Raw genomic sequence first — 27122 nt, forward strand, 5'->3', positions numbered from 1 at the left:
TTGCATTTGTACATATACCTTTAAAATAGTATGAGTTGGATGTGTTGGTGGTCTACAGTTATCCCTATTCCACCTGTATTTGCTTGCCCACTCTGTCATCCAGATTGATAAAGACACTGTACCATCTAAGACTGTCACTTTCTTTCCTTGAAATTAAAACTCTGATCCTTACCTTTAGCAACCAAGACCTCACTCATTATCTCCTTCCTATCATTGTTAATACTCCCAATGATACAATGTGTATTGTGGGTAATGCTGTTAATCAGGTTCAAATATTCTTCTCCTGTACTTTTCCTAAATATCTGATATAGATGACAATCATCTGATAGATTTAAAAATGTTATCCCTCATTGTGAATTTTCCTTTTAACTACTCTGTTCAGTAGGGAGTAGTCTGAAATCAACCCATAATTATTTGCTAGTCCATGATTCATTTGTCTGCCCATGCCATCTGCATATAAAGGCCCTCATCATGCTATAAAGAGTATGATAAGTAATATGATGAATTTATATAGCAATTAATATAAAACCATATAATAAGAGACTATTATTATCTAAAATTATATGGGTTTATACTATAATTATTGTTGTATGAAAACCAAATGAAAATCAAACTAATTATATTCAAGTGACTTGCCTGGTTCTCCTCCAGCAGCCTCAATAAAGGTTGGAAACCAATCAACTGCATGGATTAAACTGCAAAAGAAATAAGTGTGAAAATTTATATAATGTAATTTGGAAAAGATGTTCCTTGGTAAATAATTCTAATAAGTAAATAAAATGAAAAACTTTTTCCACATGAAAATTTATTTATTGGAATGTTATGGAGAGAAATTACAGCTTACCGAGCCTGAACATTTCTAGTTCGAAAGCTAATGCAGCAGTGTTTCTGAATTCACTTTTAGAATTCTGTTTTCAGGCTGGGGTGGGGTATGTAGCATTTTTTTTTTAAAAATTTATTCTAATTAAATATTAATTAAACAAAAATTACCCTAATTAAACAAACAAAATTTATACCAATTAAACAAAAAATTACATATGAAAATATAACATAATATGAAATTGAAATAAATAAAATTTAATATTAAAATCTAAAAGTTAGAAGAAAAGCTATATATTAAATTCAAAAATAAACTTAAACTATAATATCATTTTAAGAAAGTAACATTAAAAATAAGACTAGTATTGTGAAAAAAAAAAAAACACTGTACTTAATGAATAAATAAATAAATTTTCTGTTTATACTCTGGGACGACCAAACGGTCAGAGGAGTTTGCATGATAGAGTGAATACAAGAAACAGCATTTAAGTATTCAGTACAAACATACAAACAAAAAAAAAACAAGTTCTCAAAACTAAAATAACAATTAATCATAATTAAAAGCTTACAAATAGGCTTTTAACTTAGATTAATTGACTATACATACAGATTGTGGCATAACATACTTTTAAACCAAGGTCAAAACAAAATAAACCACTATAAACACTTTATAATATATATATATATATATATATATATATATATATATAAAAGTTGAAGCTGAACAAGTCATGTTATCTTGAAACCAGGAGGTATTCTTAACTCAAGGGCATTCAGTTGATAGAACGATTTCCTTAATGTGGTATACTACTCCACTGATTCCTACTTCTAAGGCTGTAACTATTAAAATATGAATATTGAATGGCTGGTGTGATGAGAACAGGTTGATCAACTTGGTGGCCTATAGGCCTCACGACCAGTCTAAAACAATGGGTTGAAATTAAACCCTGCTGACAGAGGCTTCTGGGATCCTCCTTAAAAGCCTGTATGTGGTAAGAGTGTCGGTAGATAAGATAGTTGTAGATCTGATATTCCAAAAACACCCACCACACTGGGGGGGAAGAGAGAGAGAGAGAGATGGAAGGTATAAACCTTTTAAAAAATGGTGTCCATCCACATGCCTATATGCATGTTTATGAAGAAAAAATCAAGTCCAAATTATATTTACAATGGCTTCTTTAAACACCTGAAGGTTGTGTGGAATGGCTCTGTAAACAGTTGTTTTCATTGTCCCCAGAGGAAAAAATTCCAATTTGTAAAATGGAGTCACAGCAGATTTCCACATTTATTGTTTCTCAAAATATATGGGATGAATTATTCACCTACACAAAAAAGCCATGAATTAGGGTTGAATTTGAAAGTGTCTGCAATTCTGCCCAGACACGATAGGAGGGAATATATGATGAGAGCCCTGTCGATCAATTCAGCCCTGGAAAGATTGTACAAGGCTCAAGGGGTAGAATCTTTTTCAGCCTGGCCTGTACTTGTTAACAGGAGAGACTGCTTCTACAGGGATGGGATATACTTAAATAGAAAGGGTGCAAGAATGTTTGCTGATGCTATCGAGGCAGTGTTAGGTGGGTCGGAAAACTGCTAGATTGGGGGGATACCAGGACTAATAGATTAACAGTAGCCACTGGCAGAGGTGAAAGTGATTCTTGCACTGCTTCTATTGGAATGAGCAGCAGCCTGGAAAATAAGATGCAGGATATTTCAGAGACTGCTGGGAATCATTGGGGTACAAGTAAACACATGGGTTGTGTTAGGGAAGCTAAGAAAAAGAACAGGTGCATGTATACTTGCGTGTACACCAATGCTAGGAGTTTAGTAAATAAATTTGAGGTATTGCTCAAAATATCAAAGGCAGATATTGTTGGGATTTCAGAGACGTGGTGTCACACAGATATAAGGAATGCAGAACTGGAATTTGGGGAGTACAATGTCTACAGAAAGGATAGACAGGATAGGAAGGGAAGAAGGGTTATGCTATTAGTTAAGAAATACATAAAATCCAAGGAAGTGAAGCCAGTCGACATCGCTGGACAGTGCAGTTTGTTAGTTTGTTAGTTTGTTATTTTCGTTTTCAGGAGCATTAGCAACTAAGGCCATATTGCTCCGGGATATGCAGTGGTCATTCCCTGACCTTTCTGCATCCTCCATATTTGGTGGTGACGGGCTCGAACCCCGGTCTAATCAAGAAGCGTGTGCTACGCACTGCTGCTCCTTCCCACCTGGCTACGGAGGCGCCTGGACAGTGCAGTGTCAAGTCTTAAATAGAAAGGGTGCTTTCTACTTAAATAGAAAGGGTGCAAGAATGTTTGCTGATGCTATCGAGGCAGTGTTAGGTGGGTCGGAAAACTGCTAGATTGGGGGAATACCAGGACTAATAGATTAACAGTAGCCACTGGCAGAGGTGAAAGTGATTCTTGCACTGCTTCTATTGGAATGAGCAGCAGCCTGGAAAATAAGATGCAGGATATTTCAGAGACTGCTGGGAATCATTGGGGTACAAGTAAACACATGGGTTGTGTTAGGGTAGCTAAGAAAAAGAACAGGTGCATGTATACTTGCGTGTACACCAATGCTAGGAGTTTAGTAAATAAATTTGATAAATTTGAGGTATTGCTCAAAATATCAAATATTGTTCAAGGTTTAGGCCAAAATGGATGTCAGATGAACTAATGAGGCATATGGCAGAGAAGAAAAATGCATGGGATACTTACAAATTAACACATGACACAGAAGCCTATGATAGATACAAGTTGATATGCAACCAAGTTACAAAGGAGGTTAGGCAGGCGAAGGCAGATTACGAGAAATCCTTGGCAAGGGATGCAAAGAAAAACAGCAAAGAGTTCTTTACTTATGTAAACTCTAGAAGGAAGGGGATGAATCAGATTTGTCCACTTGATATTGATGGGTCAACTGTTGATGATCCTGCTCAGGTAGCTAACAAACTAAATGAATATTTTGCATCGACATTCACACATGAGGAGTTATTCAGCAAGGGGAATGCCAGAGGTGTATTCAACTCTAGCAGTAAGCTACAGAATCTTGAAATAACTGGGAGTAAAGTGGAGCAGAAACTGTTGAAGATAAACACAAGAAAGGCACCCAGGGTGGATGGGATCTATCCAGTTATATTAAAGGAGGCAGCAAGGGAAGTAAGCAAACCCTTAGCCATAATTATGAGAGCTTCCTTGGACTCAGGGGAGGTACCCATAGACTGGAAATGTGCAAATGTGACCCCAATTCACAAAGGAGGATCAAAGGCTGACACAAGTAACTATAGACCTGTGAGCTTAACTTCTGTTCCAGGAAAATTAATGGAGGCACTGGTTAAAGAAGCACTGCAGGATCATTTAGACAAAACTTTAGTTATAGCTCAGACACAGCATGGTTTTGTTAAGGGGAAGTCTTGCCTGACCAACTTGATTGGATACTATGATGCAGTCACAAAAGAACTGGATGCAGGGAATAACTTTGATATTATATACTTGGATCTTAGAAAGGCTTTTGATACTGTTGCACATGGAAGACTGCTACACAAATTGGAGCAGTGTGACATTGGAGGCAAATCGCTGCTATGGATAAAGGGGTGGTTGAGTGGGAGAAGACAGAGAGTGGTAATCAATGGACACTGCTCATCGTGGACTAATGTTATTAGTTGAGTCCCTCAGGGCTCAGTGTTGGGTCCATTATTGTTTTCTGTATTTATAAATGATATTGATGATGGTATATCAAGCTTAATGTCCAAGTTTGCAGATGATACAAAGGTTGGCAGGGTTGTCAAGGACACTACTGACACTACACTGCTGCAACAGGATCTGGAAAGGTTGAGCAGATGGGCTGAGAGGTGGCAAATGAAGTTTAACATTGACAAATGTAAAGTACTACACATGGGAAACAGCAACCCCAGAGCAACGTATCAACTCTGTGGTACTACACTGACAGTGGTAGAGAATAAAAGGGACTTGGGGGTGATTGTGCAGGCAGATATGAAGTTCTCTGAGCAGTGCAGACGGGCTGCAAGAGTAGCTCATGGAGTATTGTCAATGATATACAGGAATTTTTCTAGCAGGGATAAGGAGGTGATTATTCCCTTGTATAAGGCAATGGTCAGGCCACACCTAGAGTACTGTATACAGGCATGGAGGCCTCATTTCAAGAAGGATGTAGAGCCGTTGGAATGAGTACAGAGAAGGGCAACAAGATTAGTGAATGGACAAAGGGTGCTCTTACGAAGAAAGGCTTAAATTTTGCAAATTACAGTGTCTGGAGACTAGGCACCAGCGAGGTGATCTGATAGAGGTGTATAAAGCCTTGAATGGGTTGAGCATGCTCAATGCTGATGGGATTCTTCCTCTTGCTCAGAATAATCACCTGAGAGGGCATAAATTCAAATTGAGGAAAGACAGATATAGGATAGACATGCAGAAATTTGCCTTTAGCCAGCGGATAGTTGGTTGGTGGAACAGACTTCCATCCCTTGTCGTGGAAGTTGATAGCCTAAATAAGTTTAAGACCCAGCTGGACAGGTATTTCGAACGAACAGAGGGGTGAAGTGGAAGTGGTTATTTTTTATTTATTTATTATTATTTTTTTTTGGCTGATGCTGCATAAGCTTGCTTTCTTGCATCAAATGCCTCTACTAATGCTAATGCTAATACATGATATAATGAACTGCACATCATTTTTAGATTGTGCACTGGTATCTTTAAATTCAAATGCAAATTTTCTGCTGTAACTTTGATATTTCAGATGTTATAACACACTTCATCATTGGTAAAAATACACTTCATCATTAGTAAAAGTAATAATTAAGATACTCTTCATTGTCAATAAAAAGATTCAGAACCACTCTCAGTAATGTGTGCTTGTTGTAATATGACTGAGTTCCTACACAACTATCACTTTGTGTGGATACAGACATTTTCTTGGTACTTTAAGTGTAGTGGTATGAGAGACATGAATCTGCTAAAATTATCCCACTGATCACTGAGGGCTCCGTAATATACCTCCTGAAAACCTATTAAATTTGCGATGGTGCAAGGTCTGCTATATCTTGCCCTATCACGAAACCATGTTTGAACAGAACTTTGCAATTGACTGCCTTATATAGTTACAATGCAAAATACCACTGCTGGGAAATGGTTCAGAAAATTCCCATATTACTTTTCAGCATATTCTTTACCATTATTAAACATTTCATTTTTAAAAACTCTGCACCTCAACTAACAAACACATAGATCCAAACAATTACATTTGTTCCCATAACAGCTAACCCAAAGAATGCAAAAACATTAAAAAAAAATCATCAACCAATATAGCGGATTTTTTACAAATAGGTAGCACAATACAGCTCAATACAGATATTGAGGTGTATTGTGCTACCTATACAGTAAATATATATATATATATATATATATTTTTTTTTTTTTAATATATATATATTTATATATATATAATATGTAAGAATAGATAAGACTGATAAAGTTTGCATAAATGGAGGTGAAAATTATACAAAGTGCCAAGGACTAGAAGGGTAAGGGTAGTAGAAAAAAGAAGTAATGTAGATTTGAAAAAGGTGAAAGAATGTTAATATCCTAAAATTTATGATGAATTAAGAAAATTATGGGCTGAATTGCAAAGCCAATTTGGAGGTGAAGGAACTGTTAAGTAAAAAATATAAAGGTGGTAAAGCTGTCATCAGAAATGGGTGGGCAAATTTAGTTATAGTAGGTCGAATACAGGGAAGGCCAAAATGCAAAGTCTGATGTCAGTGGAAATAAGTATTGATACATGGTTAGGTATTAATATACAGGGTGTTTCAAAAATGATGGTCAATAATTTAAAGGTGAAAAGTACAAACTAAAATAAGCAAAAAAGACCCAGTGAATATCGGGCCACAAATTAACCGTTTTCGAGATAATGCCCATTTTCTGTTAAGATCTGCCACTGACTATGGGTGCACTCTGGGAAAGTAGTCTGCATTGCTGAGACCTTGTACACGCTGGTATGGTAGGGGTACAGTAATTGGTGATGTAAAATTTGCCACACACTGCTATGACTGAGTACATGCTCTTGCAGAGCAACCCTCCTTGTCGAAATTCCTGGATTTTGTTCTATTCTTTCAAACACCCTTTCCTCAACATCAGTTGTTATGCTTCTGGGCTTACCTGCTCATAATCCATGTGAAGTGCCCATGTTCTCTAAGGCATTGATGTACCCATGAATGTGCACCTGTTGAGCTACTTTCAGCAGGGAAATGCTTCTTGGTACAAACATGCAGCCTCAAGTGCACTGCCGTTGGCTTTACCATATATGAAGTGCATGTCCACATACTCTTCATTGCTGTAACCTCTTTCCATGTTGACTATCCTTTGAGAAGTACTAGTATGCCTGCTATGTCTCAGAGCATTGAGAGAGGGGAAAGGAAGAGAATGAGCATAACCTAACCTAAACAAACAAGTCAGTGGTGGATCCAAACTAGAAATGTGCAATATCTTGAAAACAATTCACTTAAGAACCCATGTTTACTAAACGTTTTTTGCATATTGTAGTCTGTATAAGTTCACCTTTAAATTATTGACCATCACTTTTGAAACACCCTGCATATATATATATAAAAACAAGTTAGGCAACAAACCTTACATTCATTCTTTAAAAAATTGTGCGAGGCAAGAAGATCCCCCCTCCCTTCTTCCAATTGAAAAAATTAGCCACCAAAAATGAAACAATACCACTCGTGTACATTTTATTTCAATAAATTTTCAATAATCATATAAGGTCCAGCAGTTGTTGAAATTTATTGAATTTCATCATTTCACAGTATAAGCAAAAAATTTATTTTATATTTTTAAATTTTTATTTAATCTCCTTTTTGAGTTTTAATATGCTATTTACTAATCACAGAGAAATATGCACTGAACAAAAATAAATTTGATAATAAGGTATGTTTGACAATTTCTAGCTTTTATGGAACATATCTCTGACTGCACAATAAAAATATGCATGACATAATACACATTTCTACTACACCCCATTTTTTGTAATGTATCTCTCACATTATAGGAGGAGGGGTAAATAGTGAAAGATGCTGTATAAAATGATATAATAAGAATAATAATATATTCTAAAAACTACTATGGAATATTAGGATTGCATTTTAGCTTTCTAGATGAGAAGCATAACAACAGAACCCTATAATTTAAAGTAAACAAAACAAAACAAAAAAAGACCACCATGACTATAGAAACTGGAATTCCATAAGGAGGAGCTCCTGCCTATCATCAGTGATCTTTGCTTCAGTTTTTGTACTCCTACTAAATGCTATTTCAAGACTCACTTTCAACCAATATCTAGATGAGCTCCAAAAACATGCAGCATTCTTCGCACTTGATATCAACCCAGGAAAGTCAAAATATTATTAGCCATATGGTGTGAGTAAGTCTGAGGCTTATTAGCATTAGCATTAGTAGAGGCATTTGATGCAAGAAAGCAAGCTTATGCAGCATCAGCCAAAAAAAAAAAAAAAAAAAAAAACCACTTCCACTTCACCCCTCTGTTCGTTCAAAATACCTGTCCAGCTGCACCAGCCAAAAAAATTTGAGTACCCTGAGAGAGAGAGAGAGAGAGAGAGAGAGAGAGAGAGAGAGAGAGAGAGAGAGAGAGAGAGAGTAGGAGGGAATCACCAAAAAAGAGAAGAATGGTGATATCCAGCTCAGAATCCTGGGTGTGCAAATCCCATACTCACCAGATGTGAGCCCTGGGGTTAAATATGTTATACTTTTACCAAACATGTATTGATCTACATCAGCATGAACCTTAAAAAATCTGTTCAACTGCTAGGTGTTATTCCAGATACAAGATCCACTTTTAGAGATCACAAGTAATACATTCACTCTAATGCTTTAAAAGCCTTTTAGAATGCAAAAAGGGATGTGTGCAAAACCAGAAAGGGCACAATAATGAAACACATTAAATTCTACTTCAATTCATTGCTTTTCTATGCAGGTGAAATTTGAAAGTTACTCAACAGTTTTTTGAAGACAGTGGAGAGGGGGAGATAAATTTTGAACATAAAAGCAGGCAAACAAATGGATAGTCCCATTCTTCCTGTATCACTTCCAAAACCATATTATTAGATGCTGAACTACATGCAGAAAATCCAGAGAATTCAAGTAAAATGAAAATAAAAAGCCTTTCTTCACCTACGTACAACACACTACAATCACACCAACAGGTTGGACACAGTTATAATTAGCATTAGTAGTAAATGCGAGAAACCAAGCTTATATAGCATCAGCCAAAAAAAAAAAAAAAAAAAAATATATATATATATATATATATAATAAATCCCATATCTCCTGTCCATCTCCTCCACTTGTCTAGTAATTCCTTGAATTTATTCAAACTACCCACTTCCACAACAACAGCTTGAAGTTTGAACCAACAATTAACCAACTACTGGCTGAAGGCAAACCTCTGCACATCTATTCTGCAACCATCTTTCCACAATATGAATTTAAGCCCCATCATGTGTGTAGTATGAGGAAGCAGAAAAATGCCTTTAGCATTGAGCTTGCTCAATCCAATCAAAAACTTAAACATCTCAGTCAGATCAATGTGCAAGTTCCTAGTCTCCAGACACTGCAATTTGCAGAACTGCAGCCTTTCTTTAGTAAGCCCATCCTTCCTTTCTCTTCATTAGCAATCTCTACACCCATTCCAGCAGATCTACATCCTTCCCAAAATAAGGCTTCCTAACTTGCCTGCAGTACTCAAGATGCAGCCTAACTATTGCCTTGTACAATGGGATAATACCTCCTTATCCCTGCTAACAAAATTCCTGTATACCATTGACAGAACTCCATGAGCTTACAAGAAACCTGTCTGCATCACTCAGAGAACCTGATATCTGACTGTGCAATTACTCCTAGGTCTTTTTCGTTTTCCACCACCCCAAGTGTAATACGTACCATACAGTTGGTATGTTAGTCTGGGATTACTGACTACCCATATGCAATACCTTCAACTGCCATTTCTCAGCCCATCTGCCTAATGTTTTTAGGTCTTGTTGCAATAGTTTACTCTGATTACTGTCTTTAACCACCCTACCAACTTTTGCATCATCTGAAAACTTAGACATTAAGCCTGATACACCTTCATCAATATCATTAATAAATATAGAAAACAATGGGCCCAGCAGTGAATCCTAGGGAACGTTGTGAACTAATAGCATTAGCCCACAAAGAAATAACATGGCTCTAGCAGCCTATGTGTCATTAAATTTCATCATAACAACCACAACATCCACAAAGAACAGTGTTCATTAATAACCACTCTGTCTTCTCCCACTCCACCATCCCTTTATCCAGAGCAGTCACTTGCCCTTGCATCCAGTTTGCTTGTTACTGCATCATAGTATCCAATCAGACTTATCAGACAAGATCACCCATTAATACATCCATGTTGTGAATGCAGTATAACTGCATTCCTGTTTAGATGGTCCTACACTACTTCTTTAACAAGAGACTATTATTTTCCCTGGAAGAGAAGTTCAGCTAACAGGTCGGTAATTATTCATGTCACCTTTTGATCCCCCTTTGTGAACTGGGGATACATTTGGATATCTCCATTCTATAATGACCTCCCCTGAATCCAAAGATGCCCTCATAATTATAGTTAAGTGTTTGCTTACCTCTTATGCTGCCTCCATTAATATAATTGGATAGATCCCCCTCCACTCCAGATGCATTTTATATTGGAGAATTCAGACAAGAAATCTCTGAAGGTCCCAAATGCTATGTTCAAAGTTTGTCAATATTGACTTCAAGATTGACTTCTTGACCATTTAAGACTTCCCACATAGCAATCCCAATATCCAAAACACTTCAAGGATTGATCTTGATCTAGCTGAATAATCCCAACTACAAAGTGCTAGAGAAACAAAATATGCACATGAGGATGCAATGTCAAATCAGGCTTGCAATACCAATTCCTAAAGACTTTCTTCTCTATGTGTGGAAGACTGATCACTCTAAATAATTAAGCCTTCACTTAGTGTTCTCACTGACCAAGTATCTAATATGTTCCGGGTAAAATAATGGAGTCACTAGTTAAAGATGCATTGCAGAATCATCTAGACAAGACTGCAGCAATAATTCAGACACATCATGGGTTTGATGTGTCTTATCTAACAAATTTTATTGTATACGATGATGTGGTTACAAAGGAACTGGATGCAAAAAATAATTTTGATATATATACTTGGATTTCAGGAAAGCTTTTGACGCTGTTGCGCATGGAAGATTACGTACAAATTAGAGCAGAATGGTATTAAGGGTAAGTTACTACAATAGATAAAAGGATGGTTGAGTGGGAGAAGACAGAGGGTGGTAATTAATGGGTGCTGCTCTTCATGGACTAATGTTATTAGTGGAGTCCCACAGGGTTCAGTGTTGGGTCCACTGTTGTTTTGTATATTTATCAATGATACTGATGAAGGTATATCAGGCTTAGTGTCAAAGTTTGCAGATGATACAAAGGTTGGCAGGGTTGTTAATGACAGTAATGGCAGTGTGCTACTGCAACAGGATCTATAAAATTTGGGCAGATGGGCTAAGAAGTGGCAACTGAAGTTTAACCTTGACAAATGCAAAGTATTGCATATGGGTAGAAGTAACCCCAGAGAAACATACCAACTGTGTGGTACTACACTTAAGGTGGTAGAAAATGAAAAAGACCTGGGAGTAATTGTGCAGTCAGATATGAAGATTTCTGAGCAATGCAGACAGGCTGCCAGAGCAGGTCATTAAGTTTTGTCAATGATATATAGGAATTTTGCTAGCAGAGAAAAGGAGGTGATTGTCCCTCTGTATAAGGCAATGGTCAGGACACACCTTGAGTGCTGCATACAGGGCTGGAGGCCTAATTTTAGGAAGGATGTAGATTTGCTTGAGCATGTACAGAGAAGGGCAACAAGATTGGTGAGGGGAATGAAGGGATCCTCTTACCAAGAGAGGCTTAAGTTCTATTTGTTTGTTTGTTTGTTATTTGGTTTTTAGGAGCATTAGCAACTAAGGCCATATTGCTCCGGGGATATGCGGTTGTCATTCCCTGACCTTTCCGCATCGTCCGTATTTAGTGGTCATGGGCTCGAATCCTGGTCTAATCAAGAAGTGTGTGCTACGCACTGCTGCTCCTGCCCACCTGGCTATGGAGGTGCCTGACTTAAGTTCTGCAAATTGCAGCGGCTGGAGACTAGGCACCTGTGCGGTGATCTGATTGAGGTGTATAAGACCTTGAATGGGTTGAGCACGCTGAATTCTGATGGAACCCTTCCACTTGTTCAGATTACGAACCTAAGGGGGCATAAATTCAAATTAAGAAAAGACAGATGTAGAATAGATGTGCGGAAATTTGCCTTTAGCCAGCGGGTGATTAATTGCTGGAACAAACCTCCATCTGTTGTTGTGGAAGTTGATAGGTTAAATAAATTTTAGGAGGAAATGGACAGGCATTTGGAGGGAATGGTGTGATTTTTTTTTTTTTGGTTGATGCTGCATAAGCTGCACTTGCTTTCTTACATCACATGCCACTACTACTACTACTACTATCAAGTCTCCACCCCCAATTCAAAGGTGTAAAAGTGATTAAGGCTCTTTCCGGGGATGTTTAAATTACAATAAATAGAGTAAGAATGATGGAGCTGCATTTGCATATTTTAAGCATCTTCACTTCTGAAGAATATAAAATGAGTAAGAAAAATATTAATTCAGTTAAATGCATTTACCTGAACTTGGAAAAATGGACAGCTATCAGTTTTATATGAGAAATTCAAAACTATAAAAATTTTTAGACAATTAAGTAAAGGAACATTTACTTAATTGTAAACTGAAATGAAACATTAGGGTTACATTTCAATGCTGGTATTGAAATAGTTTGAAAAAAAAAAATGCTGAGTTATAAGTCATTTTATTATATTTTCATTATACTATTTTTAGAGAGGCTGATCACCTAAATATCATTAATTCATATATCATATTCTTACTTATTATTCACGTATGCTGTCTTCTGTAGCATTGAACCATGTACAAAGGTTGGGACCCTTGTGCCACCTTCCCACAAAGTAAGTTTTGTTCCTCTTAAAGGCCAATTGTTGCCACCATTAAGAACATCGCCACCATTCTATAAAGTAAGAAAAAAAAAATACAAACTGAACTGTTTTTATGACTATTTTCACAGAAAACAGATAAGCTGTCATAAAACTTAGAGTAGCTTAATTAATTTCCCTATCTAGAGGTATCTTTATGAACTAACAGTTGTACTACATTCAAATTTGTATCATAAAAAACACGAAAGATGAATAATGTCATTCATGAGATACATGTTAAAGAGGTGTTCACAAATTTTTGTAACTTGGATATAAATAGGGTGGTTACAAACACTTAAATACATGAATACTATATTCACGAGGGATGATCATTTAATTTACGGACTGGTGCAAGACTTTATGTTTACCATGTGAACTTTCCATAACTGCCACTAGAGGTGCTCTCCTTGATTGCTACTGAGCAGACTGTGTGTGTGCCAGTATTTGTTGAGCTAGTGTTGCATGAAGAGAGTTTTCTTACCCGCGTGTCACTAAAGATCGTTTTGAAACAAGTATCATGTCGGACATTCATATTGAACAGTGATTTGTTATTGTGTCAGATGGGGCTTAAATGTGTCAGAAACAGTTAAAGAGATGAATGAAGCATACGGTAATGAGTGTCTTGGTAGGACAGCCATATTCTGGTGTGACTGAACTTTCCAGTGTGAAGTGGTTTCTCCATCAAGATAATGCCAGGGCTCCATACGGTTAATATTCTGCAGGCAGTAATCACTGCCATAGGTGCTGAGGTTCTGCCACATCCCCCTTATTTACTGAACTTAGGTCTGTGTGATTTCTTCCTGTTTCCATATCTGAAGAAAGCTTTGAAAGGGCAAGAGTTTCATGTCTGACACAATGATGCTCACAGAGCCACAGCGGAAGCACTTCAGTCTTTCAAAAAATGGCTTGTACGAAACATTTAATATGTGGGTATGATGGTGGCAAAAGTATGTAAAGTTCAAAGGAGAGTATTTTGAGAGGGAGAAATCCACAGCAGATTCAGATGACAGTTAAGATAAGATCTTGCACCAGGCTCTGAATTAAATGATCACCCTTCGTACATTTCTGTATATAATATATGCAAAAAAATTTCATAATTTACAATTTATTTAATAAAAAATTCATAACAAAGTAATGGAAATCTCCATTAAAGCTCCATAAAAGCAAGCATTTAAGATGTGAAATTTTTATATTTGGTGGGAAACAAATATAAAAGTGATATACAGTGGATAACTGGGGGGGGGGGGGATTCAGACCCCATTTTTCTATTGCTTTGAAGCAGAAAATTTGTTTATAAAATGTGAAACACGAATTGTATAACAAATAAAATCTATTTTTACACTAGTGCCAGTCACAATTTTTTTTCGAAAAAATGTTTTCAGTTTTTTTTAAGAGACCAAAAACTTTCTCCCTACAGTCTATCAACATTTATCCTTTTCTTAATGGATTGTAGTATTTATTTCAGTACTTATTTTTTTTATTTGTAATAAAACAATATTTTTATTACTAATAAACAGCCATTTTAAAGTACCTACTCTTTGTTCTCCTAACCGTTGCTTTACCATATGCAGTTTTGGCTACCATAACCATTTTTGTGGTACTATTACAGATGAACTTGTATCTGTTGTAGGCTTTAGTACTTTTCATTACTCTGTAACTTTCCCATGCTATCTTTTTCTGCTTTATTAGCCTGGTCAGCTCCATATTAATCCACCTTGACATCTTTCTCATGCAATATATATGCATTCGTAGCGTCTGTGATTATTGCTTCAAAGGTATTCCATAATTCTATTGTATTCATCCTTCCTCTGCAATTTTCCCAATTGATAGATGCCATGTAATGTCTTAAACTTCTTCTTCATCTTCCAACTAACAACTGTGTGATTGCTACCTGCTAATGGTTCTTGTACTGTGAGCCCTATAATGTCATTTGAGTTGTAATGATCAGGTCTAAAATATTCTTACCTCTTGTATTTTCTATAACATTTTCTCAAATAATAATCACCTAGTTTGTTTAAAAATTTGTTCTCCACTGTAGGTTTCCCCCCCACTTATTCCAATCAGCTTGGGCCAAATGTAAAGCACCCAAAGTAAGACACTCACACTTGCTCACCCATCCCATATACATATAGAGACTTTTCACAATCTTCTGGTCTGTAGATTACTCTCTCATTATATCTTTACTTCCAACTGACACACACTACACAGATTCTATGGTGGCATCACTTCTAATTCTGCAAAAGCTCTTTTCACATTCAGGCTGCTTCCAATAAGAAGCATGATTCCACCACACCTTCTGTCTTTCTTATCAATCCTTAATAAACTATGCATACCATAGTGAAAATTATCATTCCCAATTTCTGGGTGTCACCACATTTCCATTAGCCCTACTATGCCATTGTAATTGTCCTAACTAGGAGTTTGAATTCACTAATTCTGTTGACAACACTCCTGACATTACCATAAACAAAGTTAAGACTAAACATTCTTCTATATTTCACTACTCTGAAACATCCCTTAAAGTTATTTAAGCTTGTTTTCCTATCTTAAGCTTCCCATTCATTTGAAACATTGGTACCCAAATCTTGCCAATAATGGTTGGTTGGTTGTATTAGGGTTTATTGGCACATGGACTACGTGTGTCATAATGCGCCAGTTCATATGGTATGATGTGTTTCAGAGGTGTTTACTTTGAATTTGAGTTGTTCCTTTTAGCCTGATTCATACTTCATTGGGTTAGTCTGTTTCTTGTGTTTACTTCCTTAGAGGAGGCAGTATAAATTAATAGCTTTAAGGAAGGTGAAAACATCTGTAAAGTCATCTCTATCATTCAAGAGGTCTGCTAGGGTAATGGTGTAATGTGTCGTATAAACATCTTTGAAGGCTTGTTTGCACCAGTTTTCTCATTTGCATATACAGTCTATTAATATATGTTTTACTGTGTGGATACTATCACAAGTCTGGCAACAAGGTGGTTCTTCTGCTGGCAATGAGAAAGAGTGTGTAAGATGGGTGTGCCTGATTTTTAGTCCAGTACTGTCTTCTCTTTTTTCAGCTTCCATGTGCTAGAAACCCAGTTTTCAATTTTTGGCTTAATTTGGTACAGTTTGTTTGTAGTTTGAGATACCAAGTTTTTTGCCATTGCATCTGACAAGTACGCTGTATCATAGGCTTGCAATCGAAATAAGGTACCGAGATATCTTCTCCAGTCTACAGTATGGCTTTGTTTGCTGTTCTGTCTGCTGCTTGGTTTCCAGCAATCCCTATATGTCCTGGGATCCAAAAGAAATGTATATCCTGTTCATTTACAGTGCAGTCCATTAGTATTTGTTGTATATGCCAAAGGATTGGGTGTTTGTGTGTACCTCTGCTTTGCATGGCTTTGTAATGCATATGTTGTATATGAGTTAAGGTTATTTTTTGTGTGTACAATTCTGCTGTGTACACACTGCACTCTTTCGGTAGTTGTTGTGTTAAAGTGACGTAGCCCAGTGGTCAGGAGCGAGAGTGCATAGCACACGTTCCTTGAGTGGACCGGGGTTCAAGCCCGTGACTACTAAATACGATAAATATTTGTATTGACGATTTATTGTAAACTCTACTGACTTGGTTGTCGTGCCGGAGTATAAACAGAATATTTATTATTATTATTATTATAATATCTGGGAATACAGTTGCTGCCCCCACTAAAGTGTCTGTTTTTGAGCCATCTGTGTATATTGGAATATAGTCAGAAAACTGAAGTCTATGCGCTGCATGTAACTGTTGAAAGATTGTTGCAGGCATTGCATTTTTATTCCATTTCTGAAAGAAGTCACATCTTTGGACATACAAATCCCATGGTGGAGGGGTGTGAACTGGCAAGCATGCTACACTGTCTATATTAAGGTTATATACTGCTAAAAATTCTTGAATTCTGATTCCCAGGAATCAATTTGCTTGTTGACGATTCTGATAAATATTTCTGCAATGTGGATCCAAGAGTGTCTCCCAAGCAGGGTGTCCAGGCATAGATTTTATTTTAAATGTATAATCCAACACCAGTTTTTGTTGAGTTAGGGGCAGTTTGTTGGCTTTGGTATAGAGAATATATGAGTGAGGTATGATAGGCACCAGTGGCTATACACAGTGCATTATGAGGAACTGGGTCCACCCATTTCAGAGCTGTTTTCTGTGCTGAATCATACATTGGGGTTCCATAATCCAATTTTGATCTCATTAGTGCTTTGTATAGATTTAATAAGGAATATCTGTCTGCTCTCCATGCTGTTGATGAAAGGATTTTAAGCATGTTAAGATGTTTTGTACAGCTTTTATGTAGCTGCCGAATGTGCTCCACAAATGTGAGTTTCTTGTCTAAGATTAGTCCAAGAAATTTTGCTTTTGTCTGCGTTGGTATTCTCTGGTCTTCCAGTTTTAATTCAGAATTAGGATGGAGATTTCGGCTGCGACAGAAATGTACACGTTGTTTTTTTGCTTTGACAGTCTGAATCCATTATCTAGAGTCATCCACTTACTTATATTGTTGATTGCACATTGCAACTGCTTCTTCATAGTTCTCACATTCTGTGACTGACGAGAGATGCTAATGTCACTGACATAAAGTGTATGTGACACTGAAGGAGGGAGTTAATTTGTGATTGAATTAATCTTTATGGCAGACAAAATGGCACTCAAGACTGAGCCCCCTGTGGGATGTCTACTTCTTCTTGTTGGTAGATTTTGGAGAAAGAAGTTTTTATTTTGATTTGGAAGGTTCTGTTCATAAGGAAATTAGCATTAGCATTAGCATTAGTAGAGGCATTTGATGCAAGAAAGCAAGCTTATGCAGCATCAGCCAAAAAAAAAAAAAAAAAACCCACTTCCACTTCACCCCTCTGTTCGTTCAAAATACCTGTCCAGCTGAGCCTTAAACTTATTTAGGCCATCAACCTCCACCACAAGGGATGGAAGTCTGTTCCACCAACCAACCACCCGCTGGCTAAAGGCAAATTTCCGCACATCTATCCCACATCTGTCTTTCCTCAATTTGAATTTATGCCCTCTCAGGTGATTTTTCTGAGCTAGAGGAAGAATCCCATCAGCATTGAGCATGCTTAAACCATTCAAGGCTTTATACACCTCTATCAGATCACCTCGCTGGTGCCTAGTCTCCAGACACTGTAATTTGCAAAACTTAAGCCTTTCTTCGTAAGAGCACCCCTTTGTTCCATTCACTAATCTTGTTGCCCTTCTCTGTACTCGTTCCAGCAGCCCTACATCCTTCTTGAAATGAGGCCTCCAGACCTGTATACAGTACTCTAGGTGTGGCCTGAACATTGCCTTATACAATGGAATAATCACCTCCTTATCCATGCTGAAAAAATTCCTGTATATCATTGACAATACTCCATGAGTTACTCTTGCAGCCCGTCTGCACTGCTCAGAGAACTTCATATCTGCCTGCACAACCACCCCCAAGTCCCTTTCATTCTCTACCACTGTCAGTGTAGTACCACAGAGTTGATACGTTGCTCTGGGGTTGCTGTTTCCCATGTGTAGTACTTTACATTTGTCAATGTTAAACTTCATTTGCCACCTCTCAGCCCATCTGCTCTGGGCTGAGAGGTGGCAAATGAAGGAAATTCTGGATAAATATAGGAAGATTGCCTCTAAGTCCAGCACGGTGCATGTCTCATAGGATTCCATATCTCCAAGTGGTATCATAAGCTTTTTCAATGTCAAAAAATACAGTAACCATATGTTGTGACCTGATAAATGCATTTCTGATGTTGGCTTCTATCCTTCTAAGAATGTAAATTCTTATCATAATGAATTGTGACTAGGTGGTCTAGTGTAGATTTGTAATGTCTAAAACCACACTGTGTGTTTGCGTAGATGTTATTTTCCTCTAAATACCATATCAATCTCTTATTTATTATTTTTTCTAGTAGTTTTCCTAAACAACTAGTGAGAGTTATTGGTCGATAGTTGCATGGGTTTGTTAAGTCTTTGTCAGGTTTAGGGAAAGCTAGTACTATTGCATGGTGCCATGTGTTTGGAAATACATTTTCATGGAATATTGTGTTATATAGTTTCAACAGATTTTCTAATTCAGTCTTATTAAGGTGTCTGATCATGTCACAATTTATGTTGTCTGGGCTTACTGCACTTGATCTAGCTCAGGACAAAACTTCATGCAGTTTTATTGTGAATGGCTGATTGTAGGGCTCATTTACTTTTGATTTAAAATTAATCTTATGCTTTCCTGCTTTTTCTTTTTGAATCAGAAATTCCAGATGGTATGATGCTTTCGTTGATACTTTTGCAAAGGTCTCACTTAATGTATTTGTAATAATGATAGGGTCAATCAAACTGATTCCATTGCGGATCAGTATTGGTGATGGTCTATTTCTATATTTATCTGTCCATTTTCCTTATTTTATTCCAGACTATACGAGTATTTGCTGTCTTGTTTATTGTGGATGTGAATTTGATCCATGTTGCTCTTCTACTCTGTTTCCTAGTGAATCATGCTATAACTCACATTCTTTTGTACTGAGACAGATTGTCTGGGGTGGGGTATCTGCAAAATCAGTTCTATGCCCTATTTTGTTGTTTTCTTGTTTCAGTACAATCAGTATTCCACCATGTCTTCAGACGGTTTGGGAAACGTGATGAAGTCTTTGGGATTGTGGTTTTGCCTGTATTTTGTATGGTTTCTGTGACATGTACTAGTGCAACATCTAATGTTTCATGCTCAATGAAATTAGTGTTGAAAACTGCTTTCCTCCTAAATCCTTCCCAGTTAGCTTGATCTACCTTCCAGCGGGCAGTCTTGATGGTATGACATGTATATTCACCTACCAGTGTGGAAATTACCGGGTAATGATCACTACCAAGAGGCTCCTCAAATACTTACCAATTAAATGCTGTGTAAAGCGTAGGCATACATATGATGAGGTCTATTGCTGTTGTGGTCCAAGTTGGAAAGTGGAAGTAAGTGTAGTTACTCCTGCTAAGAAGTAAGAGGTTTTGATTATCCAGTAGTTGTTTGATAATGTGTTTTCCTCTGTTGTAGTCTGAGCATCCCCACAAGGGATTATGACCTTCATATCTCCAGTCAAACAGAGAGAGAGAGACAGTTGTTGTAATAATGCATCTAAGTGTTCATAAGAGTCATCTTCTCCTGGTGAGATGTATACTGAACATATGATTAATAGGGATCCTGCTATTGTATGAATTGCTACCACTTCTAAGTGGCTATTTACATGCACTTGTTGTATTGGTATTCTGTCATTTACTGATATGGCAACTCCTCCATGGATCATACCTTAAGTTATTCGATCTCTTTTGTCCAATGAGTATTTCCTGATAAAGTACGTTTTGTGGAGAAAGGTACAAATTGGTGTGTACTGTGTGATTTTTTTTTTTTTTTTTATGTGAACCCCAGACACGAGAGGTATTAGAACCTATAGTACTTAGTACCGTGCTTGGGTTGGAGGTTGAGAAGATGAAAGAAGATATTTGTTGACATTGGACTTGAACTTCTGTAGACTGTAATTTTCAGGAAATATGTATGAAGGAAGGTTGTTCCAGAAAACGGCAGTTGAATGAATAAACGAGGAAGATGAAAAGTTGGTTCTGTGAGTTTGAAGTTGGACAGTAAATGGATGTTGGCTGGTGGCGGCATGTGTTCGGACTGTTTTGAAAGAGAGACCGGGAATTATAGAAGCCAATTCGGAAGAACAGTGCCCATGGAAGTATCTGTAGAAGATGCATGCAGCAGAAACAGTACATCTATCAGACAGCGAGTGGAGAGACTCTGTTAGAGATGAATCATTAATTAACCTAACTGCCCTCTTCTGAATGGAATCAAGCAGCCTGAGAGAGGTTTTGGGGGCACCACCCCAGATGTGGGAACAATATTCCATTGCAGGGCGGATTTGCGATTTATACAGAGTGAGCAGCTGTTTGGAAGAAAAGTAACGCAGAGAACAAAAGAGAAAACCAAGTTTTTTAGATGCAGGAGAAGCAATATTTGTAATGTGGTTGTGCCAAGTGTTGGAGCTGGGCAGTCATCGATCTGATCTTCTTTGGATACACATTTAGCACTGAGCCTACACTACATTAAAAGTTAAAAAAAAAAAAAAGAAAAAGAAATAAAAAGAAAAATGCTTGTTACTCATTTATAAGACAATCTCTTGTTGTCCAATTTTTTTGAAAATATAGAGTATAGATATCTTTAAAATATCTATAGATGAATGGTAAAAATAGATTCTTATACCATATGAAGTGTGATAAAAAAGTTTTGAGGACTGATTTTGCACCATGAAATTACAGTATCATAATGTGACTTGTTGAAACATATTCAGTGAATCATTCAGACACAGTAACAAAAGAAGTGCCTGATTATCTGCAGTCGGTCTGAATTAGTTTGAATTTTTAATAGAAGGTGCTAAATATATTTCACTACATTTTAAAATGAGCGATTATACTAAGCACTGAATATGAATCAATTTTGCTTCAAATTAGGGAAGAGTCCATCGAAGAATGATCCTTGCTCCGGTTGCCTGTAAACTTCAAAAACCAATGGTTTGATTGCTTGTGCTCATGATCTAATCAGGAGTGATTGATGTTTTAACTATCCACAAAGTTGTTAGTGAAGTCAGTACTCCTAATGGGGCATGTTAATCAATTTTAATACAAGATTTGGGATGCAATATGTTTCAACCATGTTTGTGATTTACATTTTCATTGATGATCACAGACAGTGACAAGTTCTTGTATGTCAGAATTTTCATGAAAGTGTTGCTACTGATCTACACTTTGTTTTTTCCATCATTACTGGTGACAAATCATGTGTGCAAGCCATGACCTGGAAACAAAGGCCCAGTCCTCACAATGGAAGACTCCATCATCTACAAGATCCAAAACAGCAAGACAATTTCAATCAAAGGTGAAGATCATGTTTATCATATTTTTTTTACAAGATATTCATATTTTTTAGACAACTATGTATAGTGAACTATGAATACCAAAATATAGTTTTCCAGTGATCAATCATGCAATGCTGTTCAGAGAAAATGACCAGAAAAGTGGACCTCAGAGAATTGGCACTAGCAAACATGACAACACCCTTGCACACTCATTGCTTTCCATTTAAGAATCTCTTGCAAAGTACTCCATCACTGTGGTCTCCCATCTGCCATATTCACTGGATTTAAAACCCTGTAATTTTTTCTATTTATTTTTTTTTATTTTGTTTCCCAAGCTTAAAGTCGCCTTGAACAGTCACAGATTTGCAATGACTGAGGAAATTATTCAGAAAATGACACAGAAACTATCAACAATTCCAAAAACCATCTAGAATGCTAACAGAGGTAGCAGAAGCATTGGAATCAGCACATACAGTGTTGAGGAGATCACCTTGAAGCAGATCCATTCAAATAGATAGTAAGTTTCAAATAGATAGTAAGTGCTGAACTAATATTTCATTTCTGAAATATTAGTTCAGCACCCAAAATTTTTGATCACACCTCATATAATAGAATTTTCTTGTGGTAAATCGATGGTATATTTTTAGACCACCAGTTTCTAAGACATTTTAGTAAAAAAAAAAAAAAAAAAAAAAAAAAAAAGACATGGAAATGATTTATTTTAGTTACTGTGGACTACAGATACATCTTAAAAGTGAATTCTTCAACAACAGTGAAAAATTTGTCTTTCGAATGAATATTTATTACATATTCCTTTTTATAAACTGATCAAAAATAAAAAAAAAAAAAAGCAGAGAACTCATTTCTAGAGTATTACTGGGAAGGGGGAAGGACTACATCTGTTTCCCCCCCTAATTTTAGGCAAAAGATACATTTTACATTTACTAGTTAATACTGTTCCTTTAAATTTGCTAGACAACACCTAATAAAATGTACAATCTTTCTGCTAGACTGTCAATGGACTACTGATACAAGCTACTATGAAGCTATATTTGCAATGAACTATAAACTTACATCAGAAGTGAACACAAGAAGGGTGTTGTTCCAGAATCCATACCTTTGAAGGTCAGAAACAATCTTTCCTATGGCATCATCCAGAGCTGTTACCATTCCTAAGGGGAAATTACATGTGATTTATATTTAATAATTCACCAAGGCCATTAAAGAAGACTTCTAAAAATATGTTAATCTGTGGAATGCATGACAGAACAAATATGTGGGTGCACACACTTGTTGTATCATGCATTATCTTGTTCTGAAGGTGATTATATTAGAAGCTATTAACAATATAAACATTTATCATTGAATTTTGCAACATTCAAACTTTTTTTGGATCAAACTTTGTGTAATTGTTGACCAGAAAAAAAAAAGAAAAAAGAGAGATTAATGAAAAATCTTTATAGACTTTCATGCTACTATTGATGTTACTAAAGATCATGGGAGTTTTACATAGGCTAAATCCATTTTTGGTGAATTATATATGTTCATCTAAGCTCACCCCTGTGGCAAGTCACTGTTTGTTAAACCAGCACCCCCAATTTAAACATACATTGTGACAAGGGGCCTGACAAGCCCACCTATTTTATGCTTTTTATTATTCTGTTTAAAGTATACCAATGCTTAATAATTTCCTGATAAATTGCAATAGTATTAAATGTAATTATTTATTTTTTAAATGAAAAAAATTACACTTAAATTTTTTTTATTAAGCTTGTTATTTTCAATGTAGCATAACTTTTATTAAATTTGTTGGAAAAAAAACACTAAAAAAATGCACTTTCATTTTCATATTTATAAAACCATTAGGTAGCCAAAAATTCAAACTAATTTCATTCACATATATCAGTATGTTTGTTAACTTAGCAAGCCAACTGTAACATACATGGTGACAAAAGGCTTGACAAGCCCAACTGTTTATGGCTTTTTATTATTCTGCGTATACTAATTCTTGCTAATGTCGAGTCAATTTCACTTAATAAATTTGCATAAAAAATATCACTTACAAAATACTGAGGTAAACCATTGTGTACATTTAGGGAGCTAGACACAAGAAAACACAATGATCTTGATCTGGCAATGCATACTGATATTATTAGAAATAATTTTCTCACCCATTTCTATATTAATGTCAAATTTTTGAAAACCACAAAATGCAAACCCACTCACTCTACTTTTGCTCATTTGAAATTACAGGAGAAAAAGTATATACAGAAGACTCTCGATTTTCTGGGATAGATGGTAAAAAACAAATGCCAGATAACCCCAAAAATAAAAAAGTCCCTGGCATACGTAAGAGATACGTTCCAGGACTTCTTACTTCGTCGAGTTTTACGTAACTAGGAAATGACTTAACATACTGCTACTATATTATTATTGACAAATCTGAATTCTGCTCGATACTTGTTAATGTTTGGCCATTTTCATACATCCTTATTAGTTTAATAACTGAAAGGGTAGCCGTGGGGATAAGCACCAGACCGCCAGTAACAACGACATGGGGTTCAAGCCTCGGAAAAATAAAATAAAAAAAAATTTATTGGGAGGATACAAGGACTAATAGATTAACAGTAGCCACTGGCAGAGGTGAAAGTGATTCTTGCACTGCTACTATTGGAATGAGCCGCAGCCTGGAAAATAAGATGCAGGATATTTCAGAGACTGCTGGGAATCATTGGGGTACAAGTAAACACATGGGTTGTGTTAGGGTAGCTAAGAAAAAGAACAGGTGCATGTATACTTGCGTGTACACCAATGCTAGGAGTTTAGTGAATAAATTTGATAAATTTTAGGTATTGCTCAAAACATCAAAGGCAGATATTGTTGGGATTTCAGAGACGTGGTGTCACACAGATATAAGGAATGCAAAACTGGAATTTGTGGAGTACAATGTCTACAGAATGGATAGACAGGATAGGAAGGGAGGAAGGGAGGAAGGGTTATGCTATTAGTTAAGAAATACATAAAATCCAAGGAAGTGAAGCCATTCGACATCACTGGACAGTGCAGTGTCGAGTCAGTTTGGTGTGACATAAGCATTGGGAGATCAAAATTGAGAGTAGGAGTGTGCTATAGCCCTAATGACTCTGATGAGTATAATAAGAAACTGTACAGGGAAATAGAGTGGGCCAGTAAATCAGAGAGTCTTATAATGGGGGATTTTAATTTCCCAGATATTGACTGGAATTTGGGGGCTGGTCACTCACACACTAGGAAGGCTTTTGTGGATTTATTGGACGATTGTTTTCTACATCAGCATGTTCGGGAGGTAACTAGAGGGAGTAATACTCTTGATTTGATTATCAGTAGTGATTCTTCATGCATTAAGAATCTGAAGATAAATGAACCACTAGGTGGCAGTGATCACAGTGTGCTGAAGTGGGATTTACTCAAAGAGGTAACTACCATTAGGGGTAAAGGGAAGGGTTATTGCTTTCGTAAAGGCGACTATGATGGACTGAGGCAGTATTTAAATTCTATACAGTGGGACCAACTGATGATGTTACCAACAGCAAATTCAAAATGGGAAGCATTCAAAGAATTTTTTCTTGGAAGCTACTAGGCTTTACATATCAACTAAGAAATATTGTTCAAGGTTTAGGCCTAAGTGGATATCAGATGAACTAATGAGACATATGGCAGAGAAGAAAAATGCATGGGATACATACAAATTAACACGTGACACAGAAGCCTGTGATAAATACAAGTTGACCTGTAACCAAGTTACAAAGGAGGTTAGGCAGGCGAAGGCAGATTACGAGAAATCTTTGGCAAGGGATGCAAAGAAAAACAGTAAAGAGTTCTTTACTTATGTAAACTCTAGAAGGAAGGGGATGAATCAGATTGGTCCACTTGATATCGATGGGTCAACTGTTGATGATCCTGCTCGGGTAGCTAACAAACTAAATGAATATTTTGCATCGACATTCACACATGAGGAGTTATTCAGCGAGGGGAATGCCAGAGGAGTATTCAACTCTGGCAGTAAGCTAGAGAATCTTGTAATAACTGAGAGTAAAGTGGAGGAGAAATTGTTGAAGATAAATACAAGAAAGGTACATGGGGTGGATGGGATCTATCCAGTTATATTAAAGGAGGCAGCAAAGGAATTAAGCAAACCATTAGCCATAATTATAAGAGCTTCCTTGGACTCAGGGGAAGTAACCATGGACTGGAGATGTGCAAATGTGACCCCAATTCACAAAGGAGGATCAAAGGCTGACACAAGTAATTATAGACCTGTGAGTTTAACTTCTGTTCCAGGAAAATTAATGGAGGCACTGATTAAAGAAGAACTGCAGGATCATCTAGACAAGACTTCAGGGAAACAGCATGGTTTTGTTAAGGGAAAGTCTTGCCTGATCAATTTGATTGGATACTATGATACAGTCACAAAAGAACTGGATGCAGGGAATAACTTTGATATTATATACTTGGATCTTAGAAAGGCTTTTGATACTGTTGCACATGGAAGACTGCTGCACAAATTGGAGCAGTGTGGCATTGGAGGCAAATTGCTGCTATGGATAAAGGGATGTGAGGAGGAGAAGACAGAGAGTGGTAATCAATGGACACTGCTCATCGTGGACTATTGTTATTAGTGGAGTCCCTCAGGGTTCAGTGTTGGGTCCATTGTTGTTTTCTGTATTTATAAATGATATTGATGATGGTATATCAAGCTTAATGTCCAAATTTGCAGATGATACAAAGGTAGGCAGGGTTGTTAAGGACACTACTGACACTATGCTGCTGCTGCAACAGGATCTGGAAAGGTTGAGTAGATGGGCTGAGAGGTGGCAAATGAAGTTTAATATTTGACAAATGTAAAGTACTACATATGGGAAACAGCAACCCCAGAGCAACGTATCAACTCTTTGTACTACACTGACAGTGGTAGAGAATGAAAAGGACCTGGGGGTAATTGTGCAGGCAGATATGAAGTTTTCTGAGCAGTGTAGACAGGCTGCAAGAGTAGCTCATGGTGTCTTGTCAATGATATACAAGAATTTTTCTAGCAGGGATAAGGAGGTGATTATTCCCTTGTATAAGGCCATGGTCAGGCCACACCTTGAGTACTGTATACAGGTCTGGAGGCCTCTTTTCAAGAAGGATGCAGAGCTGCTGGAATGAGTACAGAGAACGGCAACAACATTAGTGAATGGAACAATGGG

The 27122-nt window shown here is 36.9% G+C and overlaps 1 protein-coding gene across 1 annotated transcript in view; it reads right to left on the reverse strand.

Annotated features, from left to right (window-relative positions):
- Positions 1-613: 613 nt before the first annotated feature.
- The window catches only part of LOC150089684 (arylsulfatase B-like), a 101894-nt gene continuing 75385 nt past the window's right edge, over positions 614-27122 (reverse strand). The window contains exons 9-11 of the mRNA XM_090390075.1: positions 22969-23066; positions 12875-13011; positions 614-695 (exon numbers count right to left, since the gene is read on the reverse strand). Of these exons, the coding sequence (XP_090246201.1) occupies positions 614-695; positions 12875-13011; positions 22969-23066 (317 nt within the window). The remainder of the gene's footprint in view (positions 696-12874; positions 13012-22968; positions 23067-27122) is intronic.

Source organism: Mastigoproctus giganteus, chromosome 2 (assembly GCF_048544385.1).
Source record: "Mastigoproctus giganteus isolate SK-2022 chromosome 2, ASM4854438v1, whole genome shotgun sequence".
NCBI lineage: Eukaryota > Metazoa > Arthropoda > Arachnida > Uropygi > Thelyphonidae > Mastigoproctus > Mastigoproctus giganteus.